Below are 19250 nucleotides of genomic sequence, written 5' to 3'. Positions count from 1 at the left end.
TACTATGCTACATATTGTTATGAAGGGACGCGGGTGGCGCTGTGGTCTAAACCGTTGAGCCTCTTAGGTTTGCCAATCAGAAGGTTGGCAGTTTGAATTCCCACGACGGGGTGAGCTCCCATTGCTCTGTCCCAGCTCCTGCCAACCCTGCAGTTCGAATGCACACCAGCACAAGTAGATAAACAGGTACCACCGTGGCAGGAAGGTAAATGACGTTTCCATGAGCTCTGGTCTCCATCAGTGTTCTGTTGTGTGAGAAGTGGCTTAGTCCTGCTGGCCACATGACCCAGAAAGCTGTCTGTGGACAAATGCCGGCTCCCTCAGCCTGAAAGCAAGATGAGCACGGCAACCCCATAGTCACCTGTGATTGGACTTAACCGTCCAGGGGTCCTTTACCTTTTTATATTATTATATTGTAAAGCGCCCTGTGGTCTTTGGATGGAGTGTGGTACAGAAGTTTAATAAATAATAGCAACCTCACGTTGAAATTAACTGAATTGGGATGTCTAGCCTATTTCCACCTGGGAACGGCCTCGGTCCAGTATACCTGAAGGAGCGTCTCCACTCCCACCGTTCTGCCCGGACGTTGAGGTCCAGCTCCGAGGGCCTTCTGGCGGTTCCCTCGCGGCAAGAAGCTAAGATACAAGGAACCAGGCAGAGGGCCTTCTTGGTGGTGGCACCCGCCCTGTGGAACACCCTCCCATCAGATGTCAAAGAGATAAACAACTACCTGACATTTAGAAGACATCTGAAGGCAGCCCTCTTTAGGGACGTTTTTAATGTCTGACATTTTAATATATTTTTAATCTTTGTTGGAAGTCGCCCAGAGTGGCTGGGGAACAAATAATAAATTATTATTAATGGGACTAAACAAAGCAGACCTAATAGCTCTCTAATAACTCTAAGGAGGGCAGCACCCCTTACAGACTCAACCTGGAGGCTGACTCCATTCTTTTTCCATTAGATATCTACTGATCTCTCCTCAATGCTGCTGCTAGGATGATGCAGAAGTCGCTGGGTCCGAGCAAACACTTTTGAAAGTGATCTACATCCAAGAGCCCCACCTCCCATAAAAGCTACCCGTTGTCTCCCACTTCAAAAGGGTCAGTGTGGTTTAGTGGTTGGACTGCTAGAATAGGGCCTGGGGTTCAAATCTCCACTTGGCCATGCAGCTCTTGGGCCAAGTGCTGCCTCTCAGCTTAACGTACCTCGCAGGTTTGTTTTGGGGATTAAACAAAGGAGGGGAGAAAACCATGTACATCACCTTGAGCTCTCTGGAGAAAAAGGCAGGCTATAAATGCAATAAATAACACCAAAACCCAGAAAGACCAAGACACAAGCATATTCTTGAAAAACAACAACTTTTTTCCCCACTGAATATCTGATAAAAGTCTCAATTTGATTGGCACGCTTCCTCTGATACCAAAGGTCACCTGAGCACAGCACAGCACACACATACAGACATACACGCGCCACCTCCACACTTCGAACATCCTAAAAGAAAAGGTTCCTTAAAGGGGGGCGGGCAGGGAAAGAAGAGAACTGTTTGTCGCATTCTGGGCTGTGTAAATATCCTTCCAACCGTAGCAAAACAAAAATCCTAGTTTGGTTTCTTCCTCTTCTCTTGGCTTGGTTTTTTAAAAAGCTTTTCAAAATACATTTCTTGCTGTGGCAGCACTTAGGAATGTTTTAGCTTGCTATTTTTATACACACACAAAAAGAAGTGTTTGTGTTTTGCTAATAGCGCCATAGCTCTCCTAGCTGATTTGTTTGTCACAGGTGGGAGATCATTGATCTAGAAAAGGATTTGTCTGCCTGTGGCCCTAAAAGAAACAGTCATCAAAACATGGGGAAGATACATTCAATGTCAAAACTACACGCTCTCCATAACTGCAGATGCCCCAGCTACAAAAAGGAAGTGCCAATTTAATCTTGCAACCTCCAAGGAGGTTTTGGGATATTGTGGCAAAATCAGCTCCTCACCGTCTGGCCATTCTCTGAAAAGCAGAATAGAGCAATAACGCTTAACACCCACAAACGGCTTCTGAAGCCGGCTGCCTCTGATCTGAGATTATGATCAAGTTGACACACTGTCCAATCCTCATTTACAGACAGTCTAGCCCTGCCAGGGATGATTCCCAGAACCAACAGGCATGTTCCACATTCCACTGATGCAAGGCCCAGCCGGCAATTTGACCCAATTTTGTTGCACCTGCCAACAGTGAGCTGTCCCACTTTTTAATGTGTTGTCTTGCTATGCTAGATTGATATTCAAAGCAATGTAGAGAACAGACAAGGCCATAAATATGAATCAAGTTAAAAGCATCTTTATGCTGGGGAATTTTTACATGCATTCTCTGCTGCTTGCAGTTGCTAATGGCAAAGAAACTGTTCAGGCAGGTTGTGGAATAGCAACCTTTCCTCAAATAAGCCAGCCCCTCACAAAAAGGAGGGTAGGGGCAATGCAAGATCTGTATTGACTTCCATTTGGAAACTACCAGCCACCCTCCTTCTCTCCCCACTAAGGACCTAATATCTAACCCAACAGCTCTTGACCAGTAAGAAGAGGGCATTTCTGGCTGGCACAGTCTTGGCCAGACCAGTCTGGCCATTAAAATGGCATTTACAGAATCATAAAAGCCCTGGATGGATGCTAGACTTAGCTTACACAAGCAGCAGCTGCAGCTTGTAGAAACCAGCGTTGAATGCACCCTGGAAATAGAAATTCAGCACATTGAGAAGGGATCTCACGCAGCCCTTCTCTATGCTGTCCTAGCTTTTTACCTGCAGGGAGTTTTTAACAGATAGGATGCCAGTCAAAAACCTGGTATTTTCTCCAACCTACTCCCCCAAGACCCTTTTATTCTGATTTATCTGACCACCCTTAAACACTGCATGTTTGAGGATTTAGTTTATGGCTATAATCCCACTCAAACGTTAAAATGTCCCAAAAGGTATGCACAGGGCAGAACCTAATTCTGGGAATTCAAGTGGGGAAACAGGTATTTACGGAGCTTTGCCAACTGTATCTGGCATTGTCAAGATCCAACAAATATTGGCCACTTACAGCAAAAAAAGGGGGGCTTGAGATTTGTGCAAACTCTCTTGAAAGTGATCTAATCAATGGCAACAAGCCCGACCAACGATAGTTGGTCACATCACTGCCAAAAACCAGAGATTATTCTCCCAGCATGTTTGACTGCATTTTCCAACTGCCTGCAGCCCAGGGGGTGTACACAAAGTAGAACTAAGGAACTTGTTCCATCAGCACACAGATTTAAACTAGTGCAATAGTTTAAAAACCCCCCAAAGCTCTCTCCTAAATATGCTCTGGGTTCCCATCACCACCAACCACCCAGAGAAAATTTAGGATCGTGTGCCGGGAGGGGGTGTAGAGGAGGGCAGTCTAGTGCACAAGTTTAAATCTTTGCACAGATGCAATGTTAACTGGCTATCACTGCTGGGCACTGCAAATTTTACTTGAGGAAAGGGCAACCACTGATCTCTCCCACCCCACTTTTGATTACTTGAATGGGTTTTTCTATCTCTTTTTTTAAGGCTTACGGTGATTTAGAAGCAATGGCATTTTAGCACAGGGCTAAAATGCCACCGATTAATAGTTAAGGTAAGATTTCAAACTGTGAACATCCCAGTCGAAGTGCAAAGACCTACTGGGTGCTCGAGGCGCCTCGGCTGCGTTTTGAAAGTGTTTTGCTTCTGCTGAAATTTTGAGGACAAAAAGCCCTCCCTCCAGGGGTGTTGTTAAGACAAGGTGGCCCAGGAGACCCGAGCCTTTGCATCTGACCATGGGACTCCTATCTATCCCCCAATCTGAAAATCAACATGTCTGTGCTCCTATACATATTAACTATTATATGCAAATATCATGCGACTGTGCCTGGGCTTGTCTACACTTGAGCTTCTCAAATGCCTAGGAAGCACGGTTCTCCTTTTCCTGGGAAAAACACAACCAACAGCAATCTGCAGAAAACCCAATTGCAGTTTGCTCAATTGAACACCAGAGAGCGGTTTTCAGGGGGAGGGGAGAAACCGGGGGAGAGGAAGTGCAGATAAGCCCTCATCTCAGTTGGTTTCTTGAGGAAGAAACAACTGCAAGGAAACTACAGATTTAACCCAGTACCATAAGACACTAGCCTCTTAGGCTGTCAATACTCTTTTAATATTTTCTTTTGCCGTTTGAAGTTAAAGCAGAGGCTTGCTGGTTTAAAGAAGTGGGGCGGGGAGGAAGAAAATGGAGTAAGGTTGCCAACTTAAAAAGAAGAAATCTTCCCTTTACTTCTGTGCCTGACGCGGCTGCTTGATCTTCAGGTAGCAAGTATTCCCTCCAGGCTGGGAAAAGCTTCACCTACTGAGGATCAAATAAATGCTTGCAAGGGGCAGTCTCGTCTACTTCTCCCCTTGGCAGCCAACAGTCTTAAAGCACATTCTGGCTTCAATCCAGTTTTGGTTTGCATTTTAAATGTCAGGAAATATGCAGGGCAGGCCAGAGAGGAAAGGTGGAGGAAGGCAGATCTGAATCCTCAAAAGCCCCGATTCTACCGGAAAGATTCAAATTCCACAGCCCACTTTGCAGCTTCTGAGACCTGGAGGGCATGGCGTATAAACCAGATCCTGTGTTTCACTTCCTTGCCTTTGGCAACGTTCTAGGCAGCCTTTCTCAACGTTAGGTCCCCCTACGCTACATTGCTGGACTACAACTCCCATCAATCCTACCTAGCAGGACCAGAGGGCAGGGATGATGGGGAGTTCCGGTCCAACATCTGGAGACCCAACATTGAAAAAGCTTGCTGTAGGGCAGGCTTCCTCAAACTTGGCCCTCCAGATGTTTTGAGACTACAACTCCCATCATCCCTGACTGCTGGTCCTGCTAGCTAGGGATCATGGGAGTTGTAGGCCAAAAACATCTGGAGGGCCGAGTTTGAGGAAGCCTGGGACCGAAGTACCACTTGACCTCCAGCTATTTAACAGAGAAGGGTGGGGACTCATCCCTTGACAAGCCAAGTCATGTGGCTAGGATTGTTTTCACAGTCTTCTGCTGCTGGCACTTATAGTGGCTTGCTACTGCAGGCAGTGGAAGTTGCTGCTGTTCCACGCTAGAAAATTCCCTGGATATACAAAACAAGCACGTGAGGAAGATTCTAACTTTGAATTTAATCTGCCATGCCTTTAAAACTTCCCATGTGCATGGATATTGTCCAGGAACAGCTGTTCCTCTCTTGAACATCTATGGTTGGTCTCATGTTCTAGCCATGTTTACTCAGAGGTAAGTCCCATTCACTTCAGCTGGGTTCACACGCAAGTGCTTCCAAGCAAGTCTCAGACCCTTGGAGCGCAATCCTGCCCACGCTTACTCAGAAGTAAGTCTACATTCAATGGATCTAATGTCTCCAAGGTGGGGGCACCCGAGATTTCATACAATAAAATAATCTGAACTTTTTAACAGATTCCAAAGCTGCTTTTATATATATTTATATATAAAATAAAGCTTCCTGAACACACACACACATACACACAAACACACACACAGTTGCTTGCCATGCAGCACAATCTGACTGCTTACTCAGAAGCAAGTCCCTCAAGAGGGCGTCCTGCTACATAAGCACACAAAGGACTGCAGCCTTCGTCTCGAAAAGGCCACTTTGAATAGGGGTGATGGGGAAAGGGCTGATTATCTTCCAACAGTTAACAACAATTGTGGCCGACTCGGGAGGACTTTGTCCGTTCCACTGCAGGCAAGAGACTGCACAGCAAAGCTTTTTTTAAAAATGGGGGGCGGGGGCGGCGGGGAGAGAGAAAAACTACCTCTCTCACTAGCCAGTGCAGTTTTGCTTAAAGTGAGAGGGAGAGAGAAAGAAAGTTGCAGGTTGGGGAGTGAGGTTCGTTCCCTCTACAAAAATGGAAGCCAGACTTTTGGAAAGTTAACAGGGTAACCTCCCCAACCACCTAACGTTCACCTTGTGTATTAGGGGGAGGCAGGCCTTAAAAATGCAAACTTTGCTACCATTCGATTTCTTAAAGAACATCATACCCCAAGAAAACCCTCAAATCCTTGTGCAGTTTGGTGTAGTGCAAAGAGTGGCGATTGAATGAGGCATTTCCCGGCAGTCTGGCTCCCAAAGCTGATCGTCCTCATTTTCAAAGCATGAGGACGACAGACGCAGGCACCTTGGAAATGTGCAACACAATGTGCAAATGCCGCTGAAACAAGGCAGCGGCGCAAGAATGGAGACACACTCCTGCCGCCGCTTGTCGTTTCAGCGCGGTTCCCTCTGGGTACATTTTGGCTAAAAGCAGATTTTATCTGAGGACCATGGATTCCCATTAATAGCTACCAAACTTTACAAGGTCTGTCTTTCAGACAAGTAGCTATTTAGCTACAAGAAAACATCTCAGGGGTTGAAGTGTGGCATGGAAATAATAATAATTAAAAAAAAGGGGGCGAAACATTTAAAACCTTAACGGGATTACTTTGGTTATAAAGACCTGGCTCCTAAAACAAAAAAAGGGGGGGGAATTCTAACAGCCTAGCTAAATATTTATGGAGGTGGGTGAAATTTGGGTAAGGATATCAACATGTTTTACAGGTGCGATACTTGAGAAAAAATAAAAATCAATGTTCACTTTCCCAAATTAAAAAAAGGTTTAGGAAACAGCTGCAATGCGGACGTCCACTACACAAGAGCGACCCCTCCCCACCCAAATGAAAGGGAGACCCAAGACACTGCTTGAGGTGGGTGGGTGGGTGGGGAGGTTGCGTAGATTTCTCTGGGAAGGTCATGCCTTAGCACTGTGTGTCCAGTGACACAGGTGAATTGGACTAATTCCATTTAAAGCACAACATTCTGGCATCTGGCGCATTTAAGTGCAAGCAAGCTCATCACTGCTTGGTTCGGACCCCACCCCACCCCAAGAACAGCTACAAAATGGCAATTACTCCCCCCAAAATAAGCCGCAGCAGTTCAGAAGGTGGAAGGGAGATGGAAAAACAGACCAAAATGAAACCTCAATGTTCGACATTTGGCAAGTTTCCTCCGAATACGAAACGCAGAAAATCCTGATTCCAAAATTCAAATTCGGGCCAGAATTGTCGGGTGGGAGCGAGTTGCGAGTCTCATCACTGAAATTTCAACTTTGCCACCCACATCTGGCACCCAAGTCAAAACCTGCCGCAGATCCATTTCCTGATTACCTGCCGGCACACACAAAATTCGAGAGAGTCTGGGATTGCACGTATGGCAGTTGAAGTGTTCCTTTGTGTGGTCAGAGTAACTTGTAATGCAAATTCATTCCGGCTCTTGTGGGGGGGAAAGAGCAGGCTGCCTTTTCCCGTGCATAGCTTATTTCTTGCAAGAGACCAAGGTATTCAAATCCACCATGGGACCATTCTTAAGCCAGGTTGCAAAAGTCCGGACGTTTCTTATAATACAGCCTTCTTCTCCGTGTCTTGGAGGGTGGAGGTGGAAGAGAGAAGGCAGGTAGTGAATGAAGACGAGGAGATAAAACTTCTCAGGCTCCAAGGACACCCTACAGATTCATCGCCCCACCTCCCCCGGCAACTGCATCAGAGTCCTAGATTAGACTCGCTACCTTCAAAACCTATACAAAAACAGACAAAAAACACCTTTCTGTTTCTGAAAGTTGTGTTGCAACCGATACGTGAAAACAGCTGAAGGTGCTGGAGACGGGGGCATTTTCCTTTCTGTCGAATGCCTGATTCACCGGAGCAAAATAATGAAACAGAAAATGCGCAAGGAGAAGAGGAGGAAAGCCTAGGTGCAAAAGTCTGTGTTCTCCGTTAGCCATGGGATAAAAACTTGTTCTCCTTTCCTCTTGAGGGCAGGAAGAGCTACCACTGGCTCGGCCTGCCTTGAATTGGCTCTTTGGGTTCGGCAGCCTTCTCACAGGGCACTGATGGCTGCTGCCCCCCTTCCCCCGCCTCAGACCCTAGAGAGCAGGGGTGGGGGGACCCTCTCCAAGGACTGCTGGACTCCAGCTCCCATCAGCCCCAGCCAGGGATGCTGGGAGCTGAAATTAGCATCTTCTGGGAGGCCATAGGCTCCCCATCCCTGACCTTAAGGCTACAAAGGGGAGGAGGAAAGGATACAGGGAGAAGGAAAAGAAATAGCTTATTTCAAACAGAAACACCCCCCCCCCCCAAACAGAAAAAAAGGCTCGATCTTCACATGTGCGGATGTGGAAAAAGCTGCCATTTGGCCGAGAAAGGTTGGTGGCAGGTGTTTTTTTTTAAAAAAGGTTAGGGGGGGAAAGCACCAGAGTGTTCCTATTGTGGGGGTCGAGAGAGCCTGCCTGGGCTGTGCACATCTTGCGAAAGGCAGGGATTCCTTCCTTGTGCTACACTGCCACCGTCCGCAGCAGACTCTCCTTTTTCCTGAGCCAAGGCACAGATGCGAGTCCCCACCTTGGGTGGGGGCAGGGGGGCGGAGAGAGGGAGGTGCTGCCAGGAAGGGGGGCGGACGGCCAGGGAGGTCAGGCTGGAAGGCACAGAAGTGCAAATCGCGCGACGAGGAGGGGGAAGAGCCCAGGCGGGCGGGCTGGCAGGCGGGCGGCCTCCCCGGAGCTGGGCCGCAGGGTGACTCGGCTCAGTCGACAAACCGCTGGCAGGCCTTCTTCCAGCGACAGGCTGTGCACCACATGTTGCGGTTTTCCATCCCGTACACCTTGCGGCACTTCTTGGCCTCGCCGCGAGGCTTCCTGCAAAGAGGCAGAGCAGAAAAGGCCGTTGAGGGAGAGGGAGAGAGGAGGAGCTCCGTGTGCGGACAGGTCGATACGATACGATACTCTTTATTGTCATTGCCCCATACAGAACAACAAAATTGAAAAAATCAACATTCAAAACCAACAAGCCTGCTATGCCAGCCTGATTAGCCCCCTAAAAAATACCCCATAATTAAATACAATATAGTCCGGCACTGTGGGTTAAACCACACAGCCTAGGACTTGCCGATCAGAAGGTCGGTGGTTCAAATCCCCGCGATGGGGTGAGCTCCCATTGCTCGGTCCCTGCTCCTACCCACCTAGCAGTTCGAAAGCATGGCAAAAGTGCAAGTAGATAAATAGGTACCGCTCCGGCGGGAAGGTAAACGGCATTTCTGTGCGCTGCTCTGGTTTGCCAGAAGCGGCTTAGTCATGCTGGCCACATGACCCGGAAGCTGTACGGCGGCTCCCTCAGCCAGTAAAGCGAGATGAGCAGTGCGACCCCAGAGTCGGCTGCGAATGGACCTAATGCTCAGGGGTCCCTTTGCCTTTACTGACTACCTTACACTGTGTGTAAAACCAAAATCGCATTTGGGTAGAAACTGTTTCTCAGGCGGCTAGTCCTAGTCTTTACAACCCTGTACCTTCTTCCAGAAGGCAGATGCTGAAAGAGATCATTTCCGGGGTGCGCACTATCCTGCGCTATCTCTGCAGCTTTCTTATGGCACCTGGAAGCGTAGATTTGATCCAAGGTGGGAAGAGTGCACCCAATTATTCTCTCCACAGTCTTTAAAACCCTGGACAGCATTGTTTTTTCCCTGACCATGCAGCTCCCAAACCACACACAGAGACCATAAGTTGGGTCGTACGGCCACTGGTTCAGAGCACAGAAGCAGGAGAGGTCGAGCCTCGGCAAAACACCCACTTCTCTAAGGTAAGAGATCCCAGGGCCGACCCCAGGCAACTTCAGCTTAGAGGAAGGATCAGGTAGCAAATGATGCAGGAAGGCCACACTCCAATATATATTATTATTTCTACCCCACCGATCTGACTGGGTTCCCCCAGCCACTCTGGGCAGACTAAAAAAAGAATAAAACATCAAACATTAAAAACTTCCCTAAACAGGGCTGCCTTTAGATGTCTTCTAAAAGTCAGATAGCTGTTTATTTCCTTGACATCTGCTGGGAGGGCGTTCCACAGGGCGGGTGCCACCACCAAGAAGGCCCTCTGCCTGTTTCCCTGCAACCTCACTTCTCGCAAGGAGGGAACCGCCAGAAGGCCCTCGGAGCTGGACCTCAGGGTCCGGGCTGAATGATGGGGGTGGAGACACTCCTTCAGGCCAAGGCTGTTGGAGCTAAATGGACAGATTGGCTGGCCTGTGCATACCCAACACCTCTCTATCCCAGGGCAAGCAGAGAGACACAGATGGTGGGACATAACAGAGAAGGGAATGTTCTTCTGTTTGGCCAAGGTGAGATGTAATCCTTATAGATCTACCTATGCAAGAAGCAAAACTGAAAAGCATTCAAGGCTGCTTCTACAAAGGGCATCTACAGTTGAAGAGACTGGCTTTGTTCACTTTTTAAATTTTATTTTACAGGACATCTGCAAGCAAAGCATACTCCTCTCCTGTTTTGCCTTCTGGTTTTCTCCAGAACGCAGAAAATCAGACCTTTCCCCCACCAGCGACTCTCTCTAGTTTAAAAAACACATAATGGAACAGCTGAGCACTTTCGCCAGCTGAAGATGGCAAGTGGCCTGTTTCCTCTCTCTAGGAATCGACTCCCTCACTTTAACCCTTCACTTTCCAAACACTGCTTTTATTGCAGGTTTCTTCTCACACACGCACACCCAAACTGCATCACGGGGCGCATGGTCACAAGCACAGGATGGAGTGAGAGAGGTTGGGGTGGGTGGGTGTCCAGAAGTATTTAACCCTTTCCTCCCACCCCAAAGCCCCAATGAAGACCCCACCATCACCAGCACATTTGGGGATAGGAAAAAGTGGACTGCCTACAGGAGCTTATGTGGGTCCTGTCTGGAAGGAAGTCTGGAAGGAAAGTTGCTTAAAGCAGAACAGACCTCAGTTGGGCATAGCTCAACTTTCTCTCTCTGGAAGCACCTCAACTGTCAAATGGTGCTTGTTCTACTCCAGAGGCACACCTGCAAGTTTCAATGTACAGTATGCGAGAAACAAATTCCCCATAAACGCATGCACACCCTAGATTTTAAAATGAGGCAGAGCCTGAACAGACTAGTGTGAAAACCAAAACCTTTTAAGAGGCTACGGGGAGAGATGCAAATTTCCGTTCTATTTTCAAAACAGAGACACCAAATGGTGGGTGGAGACGTAAGCAAGAGCACGAGCTGGCCAACTCACCTTGTGCCCGTGGCAGGCTTTGGCATGGAAGAGGGCACTGGTGGGTGCCCCTTGGCAGCGGGCACAGGAGGGACCTGTGGGCGCTTTTCTCCTATGTCAGCAGGCCGGATAGGGGTTAGGCAGCCCTGGGGGGAGGGAAAGGAGAAAAAATATTACTTTTGTGCATCATGCCCTAAAAAGCCAATGCAATTCTGGGCTGCATCAATAGGAGTATAGCATCTAGATCAAGGGAAGTAATATTGCCACTGTATTCTGCTCTGGTCAGACCTCACCTGGAGTACTGTGTCCAGTTCTGGGCACCACAGTTCAAGAAGGACACTGACAAACTGGAACGTGTCCAGAGGAGGGCAACCAAAATGGTCAAAGGCCTGGAAACGATGCCTTATGAGGAACGGCTAAGGGAGCTGGGCATGTTTAGCCTGGAGAAGAGGAGGTTAAGGGGTGATATGATAGCCATGTCAAATATATAAAAGGATGTCACATAGAGGAGGGAGAAAGGTTGTTTTCTGCTGCTCCAGAGAAGCGGACACGGAGCAATGGATCCAAACTACAAGAAAGAAGATTCCACCTAAACATTAGGAAGAACTTCCTGACAGTAAGAGCTGTTCGACAGTGGAATTTGCTGCCAAGGAGTGTGGTGGAGTCTCCTTCTTTGGAGGTCTTTAAGCAGAGGCTTGACTACCATATGTCAGGAGTGCTCTGATGGTGTTTCCTGCTTGGCAGGGGGGTGGACTCGATGGCCCTTGTGGTCTCTTCCAACTCTATGATTCTATGTGCAGCAATCGGAGCAGCAGCGATACAACTCTGGGCCCTGGGAGCAACAGCAGCAGCAGCAGAGGAGACAGCTATCGAAGGCTGCTAGTCCTGATAGCTACGCTCTGCCTCCACAGTCAGAGACAGCAATGCTTCTGAATAAAAGTTGCTGGAAACCACCGGAGAGGAGAGGGCTTGTGTTCGAATCCTGCTTGCAGCTTTCCCACAGGCCTGTGGTCAGCCACTGTGAGAAGAGGATGCTGGATTTGATGGGCCACTGGCCTCATCCTGCAGCGACATGGGACAGCTGCATCTTCTGTTGCCAAAGACATACCCACCCACCCACGAGAGGCATCTTAATTAGAGGCAATAATAATAATAATAATAATAATAATAATAATAATAATAATATATTATGTATACCCCACCCATCTGGCTGGTTTTCCCCAGCCACTCTGGGCGGCTTCCAACAAAGTATTAAAATACTGTAGTCTGTTAAACATGAAAAGCTTCCCTACAGAGGGGTGCCTTCAGATATCTTCTAAAAGTCTGGTAGTTGTTATTCTGTTTGACATCTGGTGGGAGGGCGTTCCACAGGGCGGGTGCCACCACTGAGAAGGCCCGCTGTCTGGTTCCCTGCAACTTGGCTTCTCGCAAGGAGGGAACCACCAGAAGGCCCTTGGCGCTGGACCTCAGTGTCCGGGCAGAACGATGGGGGTGGAGACGCTCCTTCAGGTATACTGGACCGAGGCCATTTAGGGCTTTAAAGGTCAGCATCAACACTTTGAATTGTGCTCGGAAACGTACTGGGAGCCAATGTAGGTCTTTCAAGACCGGTGTTATGTGGTCTCGGTGGCCACTCCCAGTCACCAGTCTAGCTGCCGCATTCTGGATTAGTTGTAGTTTCCGGGGCCCCTTCTAAGGTAGCCCCACATAGAGTGCATTGCAGTAGTCCAAGCAGGAGATAACTTGAGCATGCACCACTCTGGCAAGACAGTCTGCGGGCAGGTAGGGTCTCATCCTGCGTACCAGATGGAACTGGTAAACAGCTGTCCTGGACACAGAATGGACCTGTGCCTCCATGGACAGCTGTGAGTCCAAAATGTCTCCCAGGCTGCGCACCTGGTCCTTCAAGAGCACAGTTACCCCATTCAGGACCAGGGAATCCTCCACACCTGCCTGCCTCCTGTCCCCCAAAAACAGTACTTCTGTCTTGTCAGGATTCAACCTCAATCAATGATGGGTGGTGACTACACCAATGGATCTCTGTAGCCAGCAGCCGCATTTATTTCTTTCAAATAATTGTGGGGTTGGAAGGGCACCCGAGGGTCATCTAGCCCAACCCCCTGCCATGCAGGAATCTCAGCTAAAGCATCCAGGACAGGTAGCCGTCCCTTTATATTTATTACCTTCATATACCACCTGTTCTTCGGTACACGGTTTCCCCCCGCCCATCACAACGACGACCCTAAGAGGTAGGTTAGGCTGAGAGGTAACAACGGCCAGCGAGAGTTTCCTGGCTGAGCAGGAGATTCGAACCCTGATCTCCCCAGTCATCATAGTACAACACTCTAACCGCTACACAACTCTGGCAGAGGGGAGGGGAGGAGGCAAGCTTGGCCCTCTGGGTTACTTACCGGGGGGCTTTTAAAAAGGACAGGGGGCAGAGGTGGGAAAAAGGTTGGCTGCTGCCATGATATGCTGATTTCCATTCCAGTGGGTGGCGCTTTCAGATCGGCCAGCACGCCAGCAGGACCCGTCGCCTGGAAATCAAAGCAAAGTGGCATTTCTTGTTTTGTTTTTAGAAACCAGCAGGTCACCAATTTTGAGGGTGGGGGGGGGGACACAGGAAAACCTGGTTCTGCCCCATATCGGGGCTCCGGAGCCATCCTTATTCGGTGAGCATTTCCCCCAGCGATTCATATCCCACCCCCACTAAACCAGGGGTGGGCCACATCCGGCCTGGGTGGGCCAATTGCTGCCCCCCCACCCCCGATTTCTCTCTGCAGCCCTTTCCCCTCCCCAGGGGCCACAACCTGTCTGAGTGCTTAATGCATTGTTGACAGCCAGTGGTGGCAGCGTAGTGGTTAGAGTACTGGCCTAGGACCCTGGGAGGCCTGGGTTCGAATCCCCGCTCAGCCGTGAAGCTCGCTGGGTGGCCTTGGGCCATTCGCTCACCCCCAGCCTAGCCTACCTCGCAGGGTTCTTGTTTTGAGGGTAAAACGTGGGAAGAGTATGCAGGCCGCCTTGAGCAAAGGTGAGATACAATTGCAATAAATACCGTATTTTTTGCTCTATAAGACGCACCAGACCATAAGACGCACCTAGTTTTTGGAGGAGGAAAACAAGAAAAGCAATATTCTGAATCTCAGAAGCCAGAACAACAAGAGGGATCACTGCGCAGTGAAAGCAGCGATCCCTCTTGCTGTTCCGGCTTCTGGGATAGCTGCGCAGCCTGCATTCGCTCCATAAGACGCACACACATTTCCCCTTACTTTTTAGGAGGGAAAAAGTGAGTCTTATAGAGCAAAAAAAAACGGCAATCCTGCTTGCCTGGAAGCATTATAGAGAGACGTGTTTCACATAGAAGCCTCTGACTTTTGCACAGCTGGAACATAATCTACGCTGCAACGCTAAGAGTCCTATTCATTACTCTGTCCCGCTTTGCCTCTCTGGGCAAGCGGCCCCCGGAAGGTTGCGCATGAGTTGATGCGGACCCCAAACTGAAAAAGGCTCCTCGCCCCTGCCCCAAGCTCCAGCCAGCGCTCCAATGCGGAGAGCCCACCTGGTACGCATGGTCGGCTTGAATGTGGCAGACGCTCGTGGGCGCTGATTGGCTGAGGATGGTCATGTGTGTCGGCTGGCTCAGGTGGGGCGCCGCAGAAATGTCTGGACTGAACGAAGGAGGCGCCGGCGCTGGCTGCAGCTCCTCCAAGGAGGGAAATGCCGGGGGCACGGAGGAGGTGGGGGAGACAGGGGTGAGGCTGGACAGGCCGTCCGTCAAGGAGTCCACATTGACGTCCAGCTCCGTGTAGTAGAAGTCTTCCTCCCCATCGCTCTGATCCAGGTCAGCTTTCCTCCTGGCGGAAGTAAAAAAAATAAAAATGGAGGGGGGCTATCAGCAGCCACTGGAATTGAAGAAAGATTATCTCCTTCTTCTTGTTGTTTAGTCGTGTCCGACTCTTTGTGACCCCATGGGTTAAACCACAGAGCCTAGGGCTTGCCAATAAGAAGGTCGGCGGTTCAAATCCCCGGGACAGGGTGAGCTCCCGTTGCTCTGTCCCAGCTCCTGCACACCTAGCAGTTCAAAAGCACGTCAAAGTGCAAGTAGATAAATAGGTACCACTCCGGCAGGAAGGTACACAGCGTTTCCGTGTGCTGCTCTGGTTTCGCCAGAAGCGGCTTAGTCATGCTGGCCACATGACCCGGAAGCTGTACGCCGGCTCCCTCGGCCAATAAAGCAAGATGAGCGCCGCAGCGCCAGAGTCGGTCACGACTGGACCTAATGGTCAGGGGTCCCTTTACCTTTACACACATAACATTTCCCCTCTTCATCTTCCCACTTCCACCCACGGTGCCAGCAACTGAACCGACCCCCCAGGCCAGACCAGGGTGCCCAAACCTACCCCAGGTGTATGGTCCTGATGTGTTTCTGCATCCCAGATGAACTGCTCAACACCTTCCCACAGTTCTTCCACAAGCACTTGAACATCACCTTGGTGGAGTTCTGTAAGAAACGGGGAGATAAGTACCATTTTCTTCTTCTTTTTTATTTTTTTTTACAAATAATTTTTATTAATTTACAACAAAACAAAACAAGACATACATTGTTTTCACATTCCAATTTTCCAAATCTTTCCTTTTGGACTTCCTTCAGCTTTTCTGTAAATCTTTTATAGTCATTATTAATTTCCGCATTTCCTTTTTTTAACATTGTCATTATTTAAGTCTTTCCCCCCTCTAATTCCTTTTAGCAATGTCTCTCGCGTATTCACAGTGCTCTTTTAAAACCTTCTAGCGTTATTTGACCGTCACTTATACTCTCCAGATATTCAACAAATTTTCCCCAGTCTTCTGTAAACTTTTTGTCTCTTAGGTATCTAATCTTTCCAGTCATCTTATCCAATTCAGCATAATCTAACAACTTTGATCTCCAATCTTCTATTGTCGGTATTTCCTGTTGTTTCCATTTTTGTGCCAGTAACACCCTTGCAGATAAGTACCATTTTCAGGCCCACCTCGGAGTCTCAACGCCTATCCTGGGGACCAGGAACTTGTTCCAGCCCTGGAAGATTTGGGCTAAAAGGCTACCAAGCAGCCGCAATCAGAGACTTGTTGAATCACAGATTCAAAGGTTTATTGTTTTCCACTGGTGGTTGAGCTCAACCAGCCTGACAGTAAGAGATGTTCAGGGGTGGAACAGTCACCCTCAGGAGGGTGACTGTGGACTCTCCTTCCTTGAAGGTCTTTCAGTGGATGTTGGGTGACCACCTGTCAGAAACTCTTTAGCTGAGATTCCTGCATTGCAGGGGGCTGGACTGGATGACCCCTGGGGTCCCCTTTTTTCCCCAAAAAAATTTTTTATTCATTTTATAACACAAATAAACAACACAAACAGAAAAACAAACAATACAAACAAATTCTGACTTTATCCTTATTTTTTCTAAACATTGTTAGTTGGGCTTCCCCAAGTCCCTCCCATCTGATTTTCATTTTACCTCATCCTTAGCGGTTTACATATATCATAATTTCTAATCTTTTTTTAAATCACGCTCACTTTAACCATAAAAATCTTCACATTTGATCACTTACAAATAATACTATTTTAAAATAGACTATCTTCTACTTCTAACCCTGCGGCCTATATCCACTTCCAAAGCTATTCTAAATATTAACATTTTTTTTTTCAAACATTCCTTAAACTTCTTCCAATCTTCTTCCACCGTCTCTTCTCTCTGGTCTCGGAGTCTCCCAGTCTGTTCGGCAAGTTCCAAGTACCTCCATTCCGGAGGTCCGTTCTTAACCTGAAACTGTTCTTAACCTGAAGCACCACTTTAGCTAATGGGGCCTCTCGCTGCCGCTGCCCAATTTCTGTTCACATCCTGAAGCAAAGTTCTTAAGCCAAGGTACTATTTCTGGGTTAGCGGAGTCTGTAACCTGAAGCATCTGTAACCCGAGGTACCACTGTACCGTATTTTTCACTCCATAAAATGCACTTTTCCCCTCCTAAAAAGTAAGGGGAAATGTGTGTGCGTCTTATGGAGTGAATGCAGGCGAGAGGCTCTGCTCAGCGCTGCCTTTAAAGAGCCACGCGGAGCGTGTGTGTGGCTCTTGCTGGCTTTTCCGGGAGGAGGGAGAAGGGACTGACGGGCTGCCCTTTGTCCTTTTTCCCCACCTCCCGGAAAAGCCCCCAAGAGCCACACACCCACTCCGTGCGACTCTTTAAAGGGAGCGCTGAGCAGAGCCTGTGTGCGGCTTTTGCTGGCTTTTCCCTGAGGTGGGAGAATGGACAGACGGGCTGTCCTTACAACATTTGATTCAGAGTACAGTGGTGCCCCGCAAGACGAATGCCTCGCAAGACGGAAAACCCGCTAGACGAAAGGGTTTTCAGTTTTTCGATGCGCTTCGCAGGACGAATTTCCCTATGGGCTTGCTTCGCAAGACGAAAATGTCTTGCGAGTCTTGAGATTTTTTTTCGCTCCCCACCCCCTTTTTCTAAGCCACTAAACCGCTAATAGCCTTTTAGCAGCTAATCCGCTAATCCCTTAAGCCTTTAATAGCCGCTAATAGCCGCTAATCCGCTAATAGCGCTAATCCACTAATGGGCTTGCTTCGCAAGACGAAAAAACCGCTAGACGAAGAGACTTGCAGAACGAATTAATTTCGTCTTGCGAGGCACCACTGTATTTTTTTTCTGCTTTTCCTCCTCTAAAAACTAGGTGCATTTTATGGTTGGGAGCATCTTATAGAGCGAAAAATATGGTAGTCCCTTAGGGTCCCTTCCAATTCTACAATTCTTTCCCAAGATGGACCCTAGCCCCACTTTCTCACCTTCCTCTTCCTGGGGATGGGGTCACCAAACAGGAAGTGAGTCGCTTCGGTCTCCTCCAGCTCCGACTGCAGCGAGGGAAGGAAGCTGGCAGGTGCCTCCGTGGACAGCGGTGGAGACGGCGTCGAGGGGGTGGAGAGGTCACTGGGAGGGTCCCAGCTCCAGTCGCCGCTGTTGTTACTGCTGCTGCTGCAGCTGGAGGACATGGCCGGGACTTCCTTCCAAACATCACCGTTGGTTTCTGCCGCGGGGTAGAAAAGAAAGACGTCAGAACTGCACACCACCCCAAGCGTGCATAAAATACTTTGGAGCACCAAAAACAACCAGGTGCCAGAACCATTTTCATTCTGAGGGCCGCAGCCACTTGTGCGGGACCTTCCGAGGGCCGGATGCCAGCAGGGCCAGAGTGAAGAGCCAGCAGGGCAGTCGATGAAGCAGGTTTCGTTCCAACCACGCAAAAGTCAGAGCTACACACACCTCTTTCCATGCTCCATCCCAGTACATTTCCAAGCACAATTCAAAGTGTTGGTGCTGGCCTTTAAAGCCCTAAACAGCCTAGTATACCTGAAGGAGTGTCTCCACCCCATCATTCAGCCCAGACGCTGAGGTCCAGCTCCGAGGGCCTTCTGGCAGTTCCCTCCCTGCAAGAAGTGAGGTTGCAGGGAACCAAGCACAGGGCCTTCTCGGTAGTGGCACCCGCCCTGTGGAACGCCCTCCCAACAGATGTCCAGGAAATAAACCACTTTTAGAAGACATCTGAAGGCAGCCCTGTTTAGGGAAGTTTTTAATGTTTGAAGTTTTATTCTTTTTTTAATATTCTGTTGGGAACTGCCCAGAGTGGCTGGGGAAACCCGGCCAGATGGGCGGATATGCATAATAATTTATTATTGTTATTATGCAAGCGGAGACCCTGGTGAACAAGGCTAAGCTAGGGGTGCAAAGAGCTTGGCATGGAACAGGGCTTCCTGCCAGGCACCCCAAATGCTCCTGTGGCAGCTTAAAGAGTAAAAAATAAAAATAAAAAATTGCTACGCAATGCTGCAGCCCAATTGCTGACAGAAGTGAGGCCTTGTCAGCATATAACACTTGGACTCAGACATCTGTACTGCTAGCCAATTTGCTACCAGGCTAGGTTCAAGGTATACAAAGCCTTGTTTGACAACTTGTCTTGTACTGTACTGTTGCGATTCCTTTGGACCCCATCAGCAAGGGCAAGAGGGCAACTGCTCAGGCTGTGCGCTCCAGGGAGGTCGTTTCGGTGCTGCTAAAGCAGCAATCTGACTTCACCCCCAGAGGTGCTCTCCATTGTTTCTTAAGACAGATGGGTGTCAA

General features: G+C 48.8%; 1 protein-coding gene across 1 annotated transcript in view; it reads right to left on the bottom strand.

Annotated features, from left to right (window-relative positions):
* Window positions 1–5454: 5454 nt before the first annotated feature.
* SLC2A4RG (SLC2A4 regulator) overlaps window positions 5455–19250 on the bottom strand; it is a 42845-nt gene continuing 29049 nt past the window's right edge. The window contains exons 4-9 of the mRNA XM_083447614.1: window positions 17921–18159; window positions 15496–15596; window positions 14655–14949; window positions 13507–13632; window positions 11117–11241; window positions 5455–8733 (exon numbers count right to left, since the gene is read on the bottom strand). Of these exons, the coding sequence (XP_083303740.1) occupies window positions 8622–8733; window positions 11117–11241; window positions 13507–13632; window positions 14655–14949; window positions 15496–15596; window positions 17921–18124 (963 nt within the window). The 5' untranslated portion in view covers window positions 18125–18159 and the 3' untranslated portion in view covers window positions 5455–8621. The remainder of the gene's footprint in view (window positions 8734–11116; window positions 11242–13506; window positions 13633–14654; window positions 14950–15495; window positions 15597–17920; window positions 18160–19250) is intronic.

Source organism: Podarcis tiliguerta, assembly GCF_965153285.1.
Source record: "Podarcis tiliguerta genome assembly, chromosome: 6".
Lineage (NCBI taxonomy): Eukaryota > Metazoa > Chordata > Lepidosauria > Squamata > Lacertidae > Podarcis > Podarcis tiliguerta.
This window is presented reverse-complemented; position numbering and strand designations above follow the sequence as displayed.